We start from the raw sequence: 17559 nt of genomic DNA, 5'->3' as shown, positions 1-17559 counted from the left end.
GCCTGTTCTTATTCATATTAAATTTGGTTCAGAATTAGGTATTCATATATACCTTTATCTTTAAATGTAGGCATCATAAATTTCAAAAACAAATTAACTGGAAACAAGTGCCACACCTTATTAATACAAAGAAAGTGATTTTTATTAAAGGAGACCACTTTTGTTTGTGCTTGACAATCCATTGCATAATGTACTTTTTCCTCAAAACTTTGTCAGTACTTTCTCTAAGTCAGAGTTCCCCAACCTTTCCAGCTTTGCGGACAGGTGGGGGGGAGGGGATGGTTCCACGTGAGCAGCGGGGTCATGCGTGCACCCAGATCTATTTGTTTGAGCAGTGGGCACACACACCCACTCATGCAAATGGAGCACACCCACCCATGCTCACTCGTTGGTCATGCAAGTGGAGATGCAGGCGCTCACCTGCCACTTCCATGGCCCAGTTCCGAAGGGCTCAAGGCTCAGGGCTAAAATTTTAACAAGCTGTCTTCCTATAAATGTCTTCTTGAAAGAACCAATATTTCTGAAAGTTCAAGTATTTTGACCAGAGATTAAAACAAGCACTTTTCTGATTATCTGATGATGACCAACATTCCTGTTGGCTGCTGGGAGCAACATGTCTAAACAGCCTTTTCTTTATTGTTCTGTTTAGCAACAAAGATTCCCCCAAAGATACATTAAGCTTGCAATAGTTGTGGACCATGGAATGGTAAGTATCCTGGATATCTCTCCATTTTCTTTCTGCATTGAGCACAGCATTTTGTTTCTGCCTTTTTTAATGTGGGCATTTTTGAAGAGATTAACAAATATCCTAACTGGCTGTCTCTTAAAATGTGCTTTATCATAAACTTTGATATTTTTTGTTATTGGACCCAACCAATATTTACAAAGTTAAGAGTCATTTGTAAATATACTCTAATTTGCACATTTGTTCTTCCTGGATACCATCTAAATTTATTTTTATCCCACACTGGTTAAACAGTTCTGTAGGTTTCTTTGAAACATTCCTGCACTCTTTGGTTGTCCAAATTGACAACACACGAAGAAAATGATGTGTAGTGAAAAATGCTTATCTCACACATCTCTGAACATGGAAATATAGCATCCAATTTAGAAAAGCATTTCAGCAGGCTGACCAAAATTTTCTCCAACCAGGAAAAAAGCCCATGTATGCTGCTGAAAAGTTAAAAACCTTAATATATTAATGACAAAAATGTAGATTAAAAAATCAGCACAAAAGAATTCTTTGGACTGCTTGGATAAAAAATATTATTACATCAACAAATTCAATGACCCTTTCACTAATATGTTCTTTCTCTCCCTCCTTCTTTCCCTTCTTCCTATAATTATGATCTTGAGGCGGTTGAGAATTGCCATTAAGAGATATAGATATTAAGAGAGTTGGAAAAATACTATAAACAACATTTTAATTAACAGAGGTGATGTGCTGCAAGCATTAACTAATATTATAAACTGGCTGAGTGTGATGACCTGTGTGCAATTTTATGAAGAAACCTTTTTTACAAGAAATGCTAACCGAACGTCTCAGATGGTGTAAGATATTACTCGTGTAGAGCAGTGTGGTTTTCTGTCAATTGTATCAACTTCCCTTTTTCCTATGTGTTTGGTCTCAAGATATGAACTTCCCTCTTTTAATGTGTTAAAGGTAGATAAGGAGTCATCCATTGGGTTAGGCGTGGGTGGCAAGCTGTATAAGAATGACACGCTGAGAATAACCCGGTGTTCAGAATTTGTCATATGAATACTCTGAACCTTTGCGCAAATAAAACTGTGTTCTCCAACCCTTCGTGGTCTTGTCTTCTGATGTAAGTATCGTGGTTTTCCACTACAATTATCTGGCGACCGCGGCAGGACTACAAGGAGTCTTGGGGCTCTCTGGAGGGCTCACCCTGTTGCCAGGGGCCTGTAGTGTTAGGGGGAACATCCCAGGCGCCATCGGACCTTTTACTCCAAGGGACTTCCCTGTGGCACAGGGCTCCAGCAACGGCGGTCAGCCACTCCAAGAACCACAGGTGAAGGGAAAGGAGACCAGGCATCTTTCCAGCCGACTAGAGGACAAAGGATTCGCCTGCAGCCAAGTATTGGATGGGAAAACAATCCCTCCCTGTAAGCAGGGACGGGGGAGAGGACTGATCACAATCTCTTTGGTATAAGGTGGAAGGACTGTTGTGAATGCTTGATGTGAAAGGCTACTGAGTTTCCCACAGGTGACCGTGAGTGTCCGGCACCCTATGCCAGTAGAGAGTGAGTGGCGTTCGTATTTCCCATCGGAGGCGGTGATCTTCTGGCTCCCTGGGCCGAGCGTGAACAAGTGGAACCCCCAGTGTTATCCCGAGTGGAAGGATCCCTTACCTTCCTCTCACCCCTTTCCTCTATTGTCTTGCCTGGTACCCTGGGAGGCTTATGGGGTGGTGGTGGAAGTGTGCCCCTTACTCCATTGGGGTGTATGTTGAAGCATTTTAGTTCTGCTTATGGGACCCAGAACTATGGTATTAAGTGGAGCAGGCATAAGTTGAGGATTTTCTGTGAGGTAGGTTGGCCAAGCTTAAACGTAGGCTGGCCTGACACAGGGACATTTCTGTCAATTGTATCAACTTCCCTTTTTCCTATGTGTTTGGTCTCAAGATAGAAACTTCCCTCTTTTAGTGTGTTAAAGGTAGATAAGGAGTCATCCATTGGGTTAGGCGTGGGTGGCGAGCTGTATAAGAATGACACGCTGAGAATAACCCGGTGTTCAGAATTTGTCGTATGAATACTCTGAACCTTTGCGCAAATAAAAAACTGTGTTCTCCAACCCTTCGTGGTCTTGTCTTCTGATGTAAGTATCGTGGTTTTCCATTACAATCTCATCTTAACATTTTTATCTTTTCTGTAGTACACCAAATACAGTAGCAATTTTAAAAAGATAAGAAAAAGGGTACATCAAATGGTCAGCAATATAAATGAGGTAAGAGGACATGGCAAATATTATTTCACTTGTTGATTTTAAACTTCTCTCAGCCCCAGCCCAGATTTTCATTGTGTTCACACAACACACATAGAGAGAAGATGGATTTCTACAAGAACGCTATCTTTTGTTGCTTTGAGTGAGGCCAAACTAGGTCATTTGGTCAGCTGGTGATCCAGCATGTGAGGCCATCCCAGAAAATGGGTTAATTCAGTAACTAAGTTAATAAGCCTCTTATGGGAATACAGCCACTGTGTTGGGAGGATGCAAATCCAAAAGTGTTGCAAGAATTCCATCAGAACTATATCTGTAGCTGGATTCTTTCAGGCTGTGGTTAATGGTTCTGAACTGGGAGATTAGAAAGAGATGGACAGAGTCAGCCTATTCCAAGCTCAGTTGATTATGAAACTGATCCCCAAGAAGAAACCTGGAGAGAGGAACTCAACTTGACGTAGACTGTGGTTACTTAGGAGGAGATACACCCGTATTGCAGTCTTCTGTTAGCCTTATTTACATTTTCATTGTGGATGATCAGTTAGAAACAGGGAGAGAATAGGAATATTGATGAGTCAACTCTCCTTTTAGTCCTCCTACTCTTCTGTTCCTGATTACAGAGAATAATCACCTGCTTCTTTTTATTATGTTATTTATTTCTCCTCCTTAATACATTATTATTATTGCCCAATATACAGTATAGAGTCCTTACTGCTGTCTGAGCTTGGTGGTTTCCTTGCAGACATTTCATTATCTGACTACTCCACATGAGTAAGCAAAGCAGCAAACTCAGAGAGCACCAAGGACTTCAACCTTGAGCTCCAGAGATTTCTCTTCTATTGATATCTAAGATCTATTTTTTTTTCACCTGTCCCTAGAGGTCAGTTGCTTTTTAATCTTGAAATGTTTCTCAAGGTTTACTTTTGTTTGAGTTTCTGATTGATGCCATTTCCACCTGACAGATGTGCAGACCTCTGAATATTGCTATAACACTGGCTCTCCTAGACGTTTGGTCCGAAAAAGATTTCATTACCGTGCAGGCAGACGCGCCTACTACTGCGGGCTTATTTGGAGACTGGAGAGAGAGAGTCTTGCTGAAGAAGAAAAATCATGATCATGCTCAGTTACTCACGTACGTCTCATTGTGGGGAAAGGGAGTGGGGGTGGCCGGGAGGTTAGTGTTTGCACAGAGCTTCTGCTCTATGCTTTAAACCATGTGTGAACTATGCTTCTGAATCAAAGTCAACCACTTATTTTGTAGATGAGAGCTGGTTTTGAGAAGGCCTTGACTGATTGCAGGTGAAAAACCTGGATTTAAAATTGAAACTATTATGATTATTCTGCTACACTTTTGCTGTTCTTACACATTCATTTTTAATTCAATTAAATAATGTTTTGATTCCCATTCTACACCAAGTAAATGAACACTTGCATTATACAAAATCACATGGAGTGCTATTACCTTCCCCGAAATGGTACCTATTTATCTACTTATGTTTGCGAGCATTTGAACTGATAGGCCGGCAGGATCTGGAGCAAGTAACGGCAGCTCTCTGCGTCAGGCAGAACTTAAGTCTCAAACTGTCCACCTTCCAGTCAACAAGCCCACTGTCTTCACTGCTCAGTTCCACACCCCATCAGCCTATATATTGTCATTCAATTTTATGAGTGGGAAACTGACATGTTTATTGTTGATGATTCCTGCTTTGACATGATATCTATAAGATATTGCACAAATAATAATTGTGTTGCAAGCAATCTTACAGGATACTTGCATAACAAGTAGGTCTTATGAAATAGGAACTAGATGGAGGGCAGAAAAATACAAAAATACAAAAAAAATATCCTTTTTACTTTTCCCACAGATGGTGATTTGACTTTCCACCCAATCACTTTTCCCCAAATCATCTAGTCTTCAATAATCTCACAGCTAAATTGATAGACAAAATCTATTAACTAAATGTGTATTTGGGGTTTGCATAGTTAATGGAATTAAATTAACCCAAACGGCTTGATTCAGACAACATGCTAACCCCTCTCCCCAACCTAATTCATGCTAACACCAGCCAGACTTTACCATACAGTGAAAATGCATCCTGAATATTTTTAACAGATCTGCTTAGTTAAACGGTTTCTGAGAGTAGTTATGTCTGCCCTAAGACTACATAACATGCTTCTACCTTCTATCAATTTTTATCCCCCTGCCCTTCTTTCTTATAGGGACACTAACTTCGCTAGAAACACTATAGGATGGGCTTACGTGGGCCGCATGTGCGATGAAAAGTATTCTGTAGCAGTTGTTAAGGTTAGTACAAAAGATACCTGTTATCTATTTGTACTCAAGTGAAAACTTACATACAGGCAAAACTTCTTTACAAATGAAGTCTCTTCTTATTTTTTTATCCACGTCATTTTCATCCATATTTATTTATGGATTTGACATCTCCAGGTCCTGAAGTTGCCTGTAAGTTTTAGTAACTGAATAAATACAGACAGCAAATGGATGCATAAAGTTTGATCTTCTCCTGTGCTGTGGCTTCTGGGCTTTAAAGTTTCCTTCTGAATGTATTTGTGTATGTTCTGGAGTCTTGGTGGGCGCAGATACATTCAGAAGAGCTAGAGGAATCCTAAGATGGTATCCTCCACTTAAAATTGGTCACTTAGTCACCAGTTTTAGCCACCTAGTGCTAATAATAATTGGATTCATTTTCAGTTTCTTGGCGGACTAACAATAAACAAAGTATTCTCTTATCTTCAGGATCATAGCTCAAAGGTTTTTATGGTTGCAGTTACAATGACCCATGAGCTCGGTCATAATCTGGGCATGGAACACGATGATAAAGATAAGTGTAAATGTGACACATGCATTATGTCTGCCGTGATAAGGTAAGGATTGAAGGAAACTTTTAATGTCTTTCCAATCAACTTATTTTTAAATGGTTGCAATTAATTGTTAAATTAAATATATTGAGAACATACAAAAAAGAAATGGTCGGGGAGTTACAAAAAAGGAGGATTATGGTCATTTGTGTGTCACCTTACCATGTGTAGTTAAAATGTGTCCTATTTAAAAAGGTAGAACTGTCCTCAGAATTTGAATAGCCATCATTCAGTAGCTTCCTCCAAAACATTGGAGTTTAAAGAAACAGCGTAGAAAGCATAAGCAGGAAGAAAAAGATAAATTAGCATCCTTGGGTTTTCCTGTCTCGCCCTTTCATCAAGGTAGAATATGTTACATCTCTGTCATATATTGCAGTCTTCTGAAATCAGCAGGTAGCAACGTACAGGAAGTCATTGACTTACAACCATTTGTTTAGCAACCGTTCGAAGTTACACTGGCCCTGAGAACAGTGACTCACGACCGGTCCTCGCAATTACAGCCATCACAGCCTCCCTTCAGTCACAGAATCGTGTATTTATGACGCTTGCAGCATCCTTCATTCCTGGGATCCTCATTTGTGACTTTCCCAGCTGTCTTCCCACATGCAAAGCCAATGAAGCAAGCTGGGTCCCTTAATGACTGTGTGGTTCACTTAACAAAGTGACAAAACTGGTTGTAAAGCTGAGCACGACTCACTTAACAACTGGCTTGCTGGGCAATGGAAATTCTGGTCTCAGTTGTGACAGCAAGTCAAGGACTACCAATATTTTCTTCTGGGTGCAAGTTTAGGCCTTACTTCATCAAGAAGGAAAAAGAAAAGGAAAAAGGAAGCAAAATCTTCTCAGCAATTGTCTGTTGCAAAACTCCCCGTAACCTTTGTGTAAGCGTTTTGTGTAGGCTCAGTGAGCATCCCAGCTGTTGATCAATTTCTGGTTTCTTCGGCTAAAGCCCTCGGACTTCATTGCCTCCCATTTCATGCAATGGCAAGGAGGGCAGGAAGTATGGAGAATGCCAAGTAGCCTTTCCTGTCCTTCCTGAAGGATTTCTGGGCATCGTGATTACTCTTTAATACTTCTACACACTTCGTGGTGTTTTGTACAGAAGACTTTGCTTAGAAAACAATTTTGCTCAATTAACCCCACCAAAGGGGTCTGGTGTAAATTTGACATTGAAAGAAGACCACCTTGTCTATTTAATGGCCATCAGCAGATTCTCTTTGCGTTCTTGTTTCGACCCCCTGCAATGATTATATTCCTAATGATTTGAATTAACATTAGGAAGGTGCTTTGCTGGGCTTAGGATGCCATGTTTGCATCTATTTAAGTATTCAGCTTCAGAGCTCAGTGGCATGTTGTTGATTCAACAAAACAAATGAACAACAAATAATTTAAGAAAATAGAGAGTTAGCACACTTAGCTCTCTATTCATTGTTATAAAAAGTACAATCCCTCCAAAAGAAGAAAAGGAAAACTGGATCAAAATTCCACTGTTTTCCCTTCAATTATATTATTGTCCTTCCACAGAGAGGCTGACTAAAAATGAAAATAAAAGGCAGCCCACTCAAACACAAGATGCAGCTCAATCAACTAATATCACATGGAGTTCTCATTGCAAATCTATTTTGTTAAAAAAGAAGGGAAACTTAGTGGAATTAAAACTGAGGGAGCATAATCTGGAACTAAGATCAAGGGCTACAAAGGGTTCTCTTATCTATTTTGTTAGCTTTAGAGGGAAACAAATCACTGCATTTCTTCATTAGTCATTCCTTTTCCTTATATGTTTTGCAATGAATTCTGTTCCTAGTGCAAATATGGATGATGTAATGGTTTTATTTTGGTTCATCTCTACAGCGATAAACAATCCAAACTGTTCAGCGATTGTAGTAAGGATTATTACCAGACGTTTCTTACTAATGATAACCCACAATGCATTCTCAATGCACCCTTGAGAACAGATACTGTTTCAACTCCAGTTTCTGGAAATGAATTTTTGGAGGCGGGAGAAGAATGTGACTGTGGCTCTCCTGAAGTAAGTCTTTTTTTTTTAATCAACAAGAATATGCAGAATTTTCTCAAAAACGGGAATCCTTGAAAAATCATCTGGCTTTCTAAGTGGTTTGAGCCATCCAAGATGTTGGTTTGTGAATGGCATAGGTTTCTGCCCTTTATGTGCAGTCATGTATGAAGGGGTTTCTTAGATTTGGTTAACCAGTTTTAGAGGAATGGAGAACTGGTACCTCATTACTATTTTGGGAAGATGGTGTATTTTTAAAAATGGGTGATTGACAACTCCAAGAAAATCCTTTCCTCCTGAAAACTCCTATTTTGTTGATATGGCCACATTATCTGTCCCACTATTTTCTTGAGCTGCTTTCTCCCGTAACTGATGGTAGAAATATACTTTCAATATTGAAAGATTCTGCTACGGTAACCTTACAATCAGGGTAGTGTTAATACTCATGGTTGGTGCTTCTTCTCTGGACTACCTCAAGGGCTGGCATGATGAGTAGAAAATCCCTCATGAATAAGAAAGGAATGGGGCTGTAGGTTATGTGGGCTTCACAATTAGGAGATGAGGATATTTTTGTTTTATTCTTTTCACCTAGGAAATATCAAATAAGGCTCTTTCACAGACAGATGCCATTATCTATGTGCAATAACAAACAATTTGTGCATTTGCTAGCATGAACCCATAAGAAAGAACTAATTGCAGAAATTTCCCTCTTCAAAATAGACCAATTAAAAAATAAAATTCTATGATATCATTTGATATGTTTTGGTTTTCAGAATCCGTGCTGCGATGCTGCAACCTGTAAACTGAGACCAGGGGCGCAGTGTGCAGAAGGACTGTGTTGTGACCAGTGCAGAGTAAGACTTGTTTATTTTTAACACCAGGAGAGATTTTACTCTGCTCCATACTAGCCATATAGAAATGTAATATCTCTTGGCTGATTACTATGATCAAAACATTTCAACCCTATCCCTATCCCTTCTTCCATTTTATTTTACCCTTATGAACATATCCATAGGGAGGATAATTTAACAAAATTTCAGCTTTGTCTCAATCTCAGATGCACTCTTTCGGCATGTTAAATCATGTCTGTGAAAATAATATATTGGTTCTTTGACTGAGAAAACCCAGTTTAAACAAGGATAGGCTATGTTTGAAATTGGTGCCCTAACTCAGCTTCCTAACTTTCTGGAAGCTTCTAACAGGTCTCCGGTAATGCTGTGACATTTTTCTCTCTGAGCCTTTTAGGATGGAAATAAATGCAGGAGACTTCTGGAAGTAAAGTTGCCCTTTTCCCCCTTTAAGTTCTCTACCTGCGCTCTAAAGCTCCAAATTCAGGTGTTTTGCTGGCGCATTCTGGAGGTGCTGCAGGACCATGAAAAGAGAGGTGCTAGTTCCTCATTCCTTCTTTCTATGTGGGATCCCAGTGGACTCTGTAATGAACTTTTTGAGCAAAGTGGACCAAAACATTTTGTTATTTGCATATTTCCATCACAAGTCTAGTTTCACAGCAGGAGAAGGGAGCCATGTGTTTTTCAGCATGTGACAGAAAATTCTATGAATGCTTCTTCCCATGTAAAGAAATAAAAATATATCATGAGAAGTTCAGCAATTCACTTTTTGCTGCTTTTACATGACAGCCCAATTGATTTTCCCTTTATGGTCAGCCAACAGGTAGAACCTGTGTTTCAGGAATTGAGCCTTTCATTGCAATCATTTCCCCGTAGCAAATAAGACAGACTGGGACTTCTAGGCACCACACACAGTTGTAACAGGGCAGGGATGCCTTGCTTGGTGATCCTCAAGACAGATGAAGAGGAGGATTTGAAATGTGTTGTGAACCATGGTTTGACTCTTTGATCTCTGCTGCTGAAGAGTGATAGCTGGAGTATTTTTGATTCTCACCCACAGTTTAAGAAAAAAAGAACAATATGCCGGAGAGCAAGGGGTGATAACCCGGATGACCGCTGCACTGGCCAATCTGCTGACTGTCCCAGAAATGGCCTCTATGGCTAAACAACAATGGAGATAGAATGGTTAGTAAAAGATTACCTCCAATCTGTGTGCTGTAAAGTCTGATTCCAAGGGGTGATCACTAATTTTTTTTTGCAATCGATCAATGCTGAAAGCTGTGAATCTACATAGAAGAAAAAGTATCCATCTAGCCTTTTTTTCGTTGTTGTTATTTTGTTTTGTTTTTCAAACAGCAACCACAACAAATGAGGTCAATGTCGCAGGGCTGTTTCTTTCTTCCAAGAACAAAATGCCTGGCCTTCTCAGAGCCTTGTACTCAGGTGGAAGAGAGAAATGAGAGAATCAGGACAGAGCTTGTTGTGACCTAACAATGAAGCAATCCCAAAGCTTACTTTGAAGGATCAGGAGTCACTTCCCCTTGATTTTTATACTATATGAACCTGAAAGAATTTTCGGTTAGTTTGGAAAGTGCTGTCTTACTCCATTGATCATCTCTTGCTTTGACTTTCAGGTCTGCAGCAACAGGCAGTGTGTTGTTGTGACTACAGCCTACTAATCAACTTCTGGCTTCTCTCAGATTTGATTTTGGAGATCCTTCTTCCAAAAGGTTCAACTTCCCTCAAGTCCAAAGAGATCCATCTGTCTTTATCCTACTAGTAAACTACTCTTGGCTTCCAGATGGCATCCAAATTCCGCAATATTTCTTCTCCATATTTAATCTGTTTACCTCTTGCTGTAATCAAACCTTTTTCCCACCACAAAGCTCCATGGGCATGTACAACACCAAGAGCTTTTTTGCTGTCAAGAAAAAAAAATGGCCATTTTACATTTGCCAATTGCAAAGTACATTTAATGCAACAAGTTCTGCCTTTAGAGCTGGTGTATTCGAAGTCAATGCTTCCTCTCCCAAAATTTCATGCTGGCTTTCCAAGATGTAACTGCTTCCATCAATAAACTCACTATTCTCATTCTGCATTTTGTAAAGGCTCATTTTTCAAATCTGATTTGCTGGAGTAAACCGCATTAAGAACTTGCATACACTCCTGAGGTGAATTATCTACTGGCATTAAAGGAACTTATTCACAGTTATCCAGAAAATTCAAGGGATAGTATTTTGTTTCAGAAGGAGCCTTTAACAATAAATAAAATCCACATATTGTAACACAGTTCCAAAAGTGCTTTTCAAAAGGCAGAAGGACCTTCTTGGGGTTTTTTCCCATGAAAATCCTTCACTTCTCAGCCAAGTGAAGAACTGAAGAAGCTTCTTGGATAAGAAGCAAAATATTTCCCTTTTTTTAAAGAATATTTATTTTCATTTGTCAACACAAATAAAATGAAAACAGAGAAACAGAATAATGAACCTCCAACATAAGAGTGAAGAAAAAGGAAAAATAAAGTGTTTTTTTTAATGGGTACAAAAAACGGTGTGGAGACCTAAATGTTAAATATATCTAATATTGTAGGATTCAATCTGGGTCCGTCATCAGGACCAGAAGTTTCGTCTTCCAAGCTTCCAGTCTCATGCTGGAGCCCATCCTCAGAGCCCCTCTCTGTGTCCAGCACGAGTCCGAAAGGTCAGGAGACAAAATCTGGTCCTGGTGACTGACCCAGATTGGATCGTGCAACATTATCCGGGACATCTATGTTCTCCTTCATTCATATCAGACATGGAACAAAAAGAGCCCACCCCGACTAGATGCTGAAACATTGAAAAAAATGATAGGTTCTCCTTCTCTTATGTAATGGGTCTACAAATAGTTATAAGCTTTCCCATCCTTATTTGACAAAACTACTATATTAAACAAACAAATATTCCAGATGAGAGAATCCATCTATTATTGTACTCAACAGGTAGAAAGTCCACCAACGGCTTCCAGTCTCTAATAATCCTGTCTAGTCCATTGTCTGATCAAAGCAGTTGGTTTTGCCATCTTTGCTAGTTCAGACAATTTTAATATCCATTCCTCCACAGTCAGCACAGGGCTTAGCAAGTACAATCCTCACAGCAGTCATCATATAAAGTGATAACGTTTTTGAATTGGTTTGTCCTTAATACCTAAAAAAACCTTCAGATTTAATATCTCTATTTTAAATATTCAGAAAACAACAACAACCAAGAAAGTCCAGTTGCCTTTTGAACAGCACCTTTGGGCTAACCATGACCTGGATGATTGAGAATCTCCAGAGACAGTGAGGACCATTAATGGGTGGGATGTCTTGACCCCAGAAGCTGTGGAAGCTCCATCACTGGAGCTTTTCAAGGCCTTTGTTTGTCCAGAATGGTATAAGGTCTCCTTGCTTGGCCAGAGGGTTGGACTAGAAGATCTCCAAGGTCCCTTCCAGACCTATAATTCTATGACAATTTTAAATGCTGACTGTTAGTAAAGATTCTCTGGATTCAAAAAGGTGGAAAATCCCCAATTGCAGATTCCTACTGTGCATGAGTCTCAACTGCACCCTTAAACACATTGAAGATATTTGTTTTCTATCTGCATATCATCATGCTGGCCACATGACCCCAGAAGCTCTTCAGCTATGAATCAGAGATGAACAGCACCCCCTAGAGTCAGACACAACTGGCAGGGGAAACATTTACATTTTTTTACTGCATCAGTAAGATTGTTTGATAGTTCTTCATCTCACTTTTGGCCAGAAGATTTTGGGAACAATACAGATAACTCACTTCTGACTTCCTTTGGTGCAGTAAAATAGAATATCAACATCAAACCTCAACTACTTACTTTTACAAAATAGTGTAAACTAGCCATTTTGATAACAACAAATCTATCAAATCGATAAAGCCTCAAGTCAAAATTTCATTTTTTTCCACCTCAAGCACAAAGTCCAGAACTGGTTTCCACATAGCAATAAAAGTATTCATGTAGTTTTCTTTAATTAGTACAATCAATTTAGTCATCTCTGCTAGCTCCGTCAGTTTTTGCAACCATTCCTCCATTGTGGGAATCGATGTGGTCTTCCATCTCTGAGCATAGAGCAGGGGTGTCAAACATATCACAACATCTTTGTAATTGCTGGCAATGGTGAGGGCATGGTTTCACTATGTTGCATCTGGCCCACAGGTCAGCAATTTCACACCCCTGTCGTAGAGTGACTTTACTGTTGTCAACTTATATAACATCAAGGTTCCCTATTTTTTTTTCAGGTCTTTGTCCATTAGCCCACAAAGAAAACTTTCTGGTTTTCTTTCCATATTCACTTTAAGAATTTTCTGTATTAACATATGAATCCTACTCCAATATTTTCTTGCTTTATCATACATCTACCATAAATGGTAAAACTCCCCTCTTTACATTTTACATTTCCAACATTCATTTGAAATGCCTTTATACATTTTTGATAACTTAACTGGTGTTAAATACCAATGTACATCATCTTGTAAAACTTTTCTTTTAACTAATAGTTTAAAGTAAATTTTAATCTTTTATTCCACATATTCTCCCAGTGTTCAAGCATTACATTATACCAAAAATTCCTTGCCCACTGAATCATACAATGTTTTACTTGTTCATTTTCCAGATTTAAATTCAATAACAATTTATAAACTTTAGCAATAATATGTTCATTATTACCACACAGTAGGATTTCCGATTCATTTTTAACACAACTAAACCCATGATTCTTTTTGCCTAGATTAAATCTTTCTTTCAATTGCATATATGTGAACCAAAGGCAGACATGACCTTCTGATTCTAGCTCCTCCTTGGATCTGAGGGTAGGCTCCCCCAAAGTAAAATTAATTATTTCACCATAGGTCCACCAATTCAGCCTCATCACCATCTCTTTTCTAAAAAAGACTTCTTGTGGGGAAACCCAAAGTGGCACCTTCATAGAAAACCTTGTTTTATTCCAAACTCCAAAATGGCACGTCTAACAAAATGATTGTTGAAATCAACACTTTAACTTTGTCATACGACAAGTAACCGTGCCAGCCATACCTTAATCCATGGCCGTCCAGTAACCTCTTATTCTGAAGGTTCACCCATTATTTTAGCCAAACCAAACAACAAGCGTCAAAGTACAATTTCAGGTAAACTCAAACCCCCTCTTTCTTTGCAATAATTCACATCTTTTTTAATACCGTTCCAGAGAGGCACATAATTATTTTTGAACAATTTTGTGTTTGAGTTTGTTAACATAACCCCCAAATATTTCACCTTTTTCTCAACCTTAAAACCAAACTTTTTACTCAGTGTATCACCATCCTGTGAGGTCATATTCTTAATCAACATTGATGTTTTCTGCTTCTTTATTTTAAAATGAGCCAAGTACCCAAACTCATTTCGTTTCCTCATCAAATATTCTATATTATGTTTTGGCTCTTGCAGAAATATCACCAAATGATCAGCAAGGGCCCTCAGTTTATAAAATACTTTCTTAAAATTTATACCTTTTATTTTCCCATCTTGCACAATATCTCTATTCAGAACTTCCAACAGCAGGATAAACAGCAGTGGAGACAATGGGCATCCGTGTCTTGTACCCTTACGAATTTCACATGAATTAGTTAGATTGTCATTAATAATTTTTTGTGCTTCTTCTGATATATAATCAGCCTTGACCCCTTTAATAAAATTCCCACTAAAGTCCATTTCTTGCAGGACTTTAAACATAAAGGCCCAATTTAAGTTGTCAAAGGCTTTCTCAGCATCTAAGAATATTAAAACTATGATACTCTAAATATTCAATAATATTCAAAAACTACTCACATTATTCCTTAACAGTCTTTTTGGAAGAAAGCCAGCTTAATCATCATGAATATATATCTGTAAAACATTTTTAGTCTTTCTGCCAAAATCTCAGTGAATAGTTTATAATCCTCATTTATTAATGAGATTGGTCTGTAGTTCTTTATCAACATAGCATACTGACCCTCCTTCGGAAGTAACACAATATTACCTTCTGTCCAGGTTGGGGGTATCATTTCTCCCTTGTAATATAACATTCATTATATTCTTTAATGGCTGCAGAAGTTCATCTTCAAAACATTTATAATATTGACATGTAAGTCCATCTGGGCAAGGGGCTTTGCCTAATTTTATTTTTCTTAGGTGTCCACAGGTGACTTTTGCAATTCAGTTTCTTTCTTTCTGACTGTGTCGAATATCTTTTGGGTCTTTTCCAGAGATTTTTTTTATTCTCTAACTGATTATATTGTATAAAATAACCCCTCATAGCTGCCTTACTACACTTTCAGACAGGTCTGTCCCTTTGCCGAGATTATTATGAAAATATTCGTGTAATTTCTTGTTACAGTCCTTTACAATTGCCTCCATGAGTCTACTAGCACTAAATTGTCCATCATTTCGAAGAATGTTTTTGGTAATTTACCCTGGGAGGGTTTGATTCCATTAATATATTTTCTATCCCAAAGTGGCAAAGTCACACCATTCCAATCCCCCAACATAAGCCAATTTTCATATGAAAAAGGCGAGAGTTGGTCCATAAAGTACTCAAAGAAATTGCTTTTTATTCCAATTTGGCATATAAAGACCAATCACTATTGATTTTGTTCCATTAAATACAATTTCCACTGTTACAAATCTACCATATTTATCTGATCAAAGTAGCCTAGGTTTAAATTGGGGGCTTATATATAAAACCACTCCATTAATCTTTTTTAGCCCAGCAGATATAAATTCCTCCCCATGTCTTTTATTTGTTAAGTTTTTCTGGTCTTGTTTTTAATATGTGTTTCTTGAAGACAGATTATACAGTATGAGCATTAAGTTTTCTCAACTAGTGAAATACTTTGTTAGGCTTAGATGGGGTTTTTGAGAAGAGATTGGACAGCCATTTGTCTCTATAGGGTCTCCTGCCCTGGGCAGAGCTTGGAAGAGAAGACCTCCAAGGTCTCTTCCAACCCCATTGTTCTCTGTTCTATGATTGCTCTTGGTTATCTGCAACTGACAACAGGTCTGTAATTATACAATGGAAGCTGCACAATGTGGATAGTGCTGATATTCAAAGGTCTCCAGGGACAGGTCATGGTTCCAGAGACTTAAATCTGGCCCTTCTTTCTTTGATGCCCACTTTCCAAGAAAAATAAGACTTTAATNAATCCCAGTGCAACAATGCTGTAAGTGTATTGGAAATGGCAGCTGCAACTTATGGAATATTGTGGCTTGGCAAGGACCACTTCTTCTCGTTTACAGTAAACATCTTCCTCTTATCCAGATGAAAACATCTTACTGACAGCTCATAAATGATAAATGAAACCTTGTTGTCTTTCCTTTTCTATTGACGCTGTGACTCAGGAGGGCTTTCACCCTGCAAAGTCTGTGCCCACGAAAATATTTTCAGTTTTTCTTGGCTTGTAAAGACCTTTCTATCAACTGATGAGAGGGGTGAAATGGATATTAACTTCCTGGAGAAAATACTTCTCTGAGGTTCTCTCACTAACCTTGAGATCAGCTGCCAATGCATCGTCATGGCCCATCATGGTGATGGATTGCCAAGAAACCCATAAAGCTGCAATTTGGGATGTATTGCATGGGTCCAGGAGCACTAAAAGCTGGCAATTACAATTAAAGAGGCCTGTCAAGCACACATAACCAAGACATTTGTTTCATTCAAAGCAGAGAAGAATTTATGATTGTTACCTCTAATACAAGGACCTCAAGAGGTTCACTCCTAATATAAATGAAAAAAACAAACAGATCATTGAGATGTCCGAAGCTTCTTCTTCTAAAGAACAGCATGCATGATAAAATAGGGAATCCAAGAGGCAACTTCAACCTAGACAAGAACTGCTACATCAGCAAAGAGGGCTGAAGGATTCTTGAAGCTGAAAATTTGGCAATAAGTCTTAATGAATTTTGTAGAAGGGATGGAAACCCTAAGACCTTCAGATGCTATTAAATTAAAATCTAGATATATTGACCACACTGCTTAGGGCTGTTGAGAGATGCCCAGTTGATTAGCAATATCTGGAAGTCTAAGGGACAATTAGTAAAGGTAAGGCAAAATATTCTGAAAGAATAATCCTTATGCACAGAGTACATATACCTCTACATACATTCACCCAGTTGAATAAAATGCAGGCAGAAAAAAAAATGTTTTGACTATGATAGTGAATTCCTGAGCAAAGGTTGCCATATCGGTTTTCTTTTCATACTGGAGGTAGAAGAAAAAATAAATAATGTTTATTTTACCAAATGAGGGACCATGTGGAGGAGAAGAACAGATTGGGAATCCTAACATATTTCACTACCAAGAATGTGGAAGAAGAGATGGAGAAAAAAAAAACTTGGACTTAGCTAAAGAAAAAAAAGAAAGCAAATTTAGATGAGGAAGTGTGTTAGATATACAATATGTGTCAGAAACCTATTTTTCGGGCTGTTATGGTGAACAACTAAAATAATTTACACAGAAAATTGGCTTCTGGAGTAGCTAGTTATCGATCAGTCCAGAAACTTTCTTATAGTCATTGACCAATTCATACAAAGGAAAAAGACAAATTCTAGTTCTAGCAAATAAAACTATGCTAAAACTAAATAAATCTGCAGTCCAAATATAGCATATTTTATAAATAATACAGCAAACACAGCCACATTCAGAGAAAGGAAAACTGAGATCAGACAATAATAATTTAAACAGAATTAATCTGAATCACCTGGAAATGAAGAACAATTATCCTAGGGGAGAAATATGAGATGATCTAGACGTTTCCTTGTCTACTGATGTGAGTGATGATCTCTCCTTCAGAAGTAAAATA

At 38.4% G+C, this 17559-nt stretch overlaps 1 protein-coding gene across 2 annotated transcripts in view; it reads left to right on the top strand.

Moving 5' to 3' along the window:
* Positions 1-10797, top strand: part of LOC107298299 (zinc metalloproteinase/disintegrin) — a 51418-nt gene extending 40621 nt beyond the window's left edge. Inside the window, exons 7-15 of one of the 2 annotated variants that reach the window (XM_029286489.1) lie at positions 650-706; positions 2894-2965; positions 3922-4091; positions 5180-5264; positions 5718-5845; positions 7691-7868; positions 8627-8707; positions 9762-9886; positions 10336-10797. In XM_029286489.1, coding sequence (XP_029142322.1) covers positions 650-706; positions 2894-2965; positions 3922-4091; positions 5180-5264; positions 5718-5845; positions 7691-7868; positions 8627-8707; positions 9762-9866 — 876 coding nt within the window. In that variant the 3' untranslated portion in view covers positions 9867-9886; positions 10336-10797. 2 annotated transcript variants of the gene reach the window in all.
* The last annotated feature ends 6762 nt before the right edge of the window (positions 10798-17559 follow it).

This window comes from Protobothrops mucrosquamatus, unplaced genomic scaffold (genome assembly GCF_001527695.2).
Source record: "Protobothrops mucrosquamatus isolate PMUCROS unplaced genomic scaffold, P.Mucros_1.0 scaffold3860, whole genome shotgun sequence".
Classification (NCBI taxonomy): domain Eukaryota; kingdom Metazoa; phylum Chordata; class Lepidosauria; order Squamata; family Viperidae; genus Protobothrops; species Protobothrops mucrosquamatus.
The sequence above is the reverse complement of the archived record's forward strand: the minus strand, read 5'-3'. Positions and strand labels throughout refer to the sequence as shown.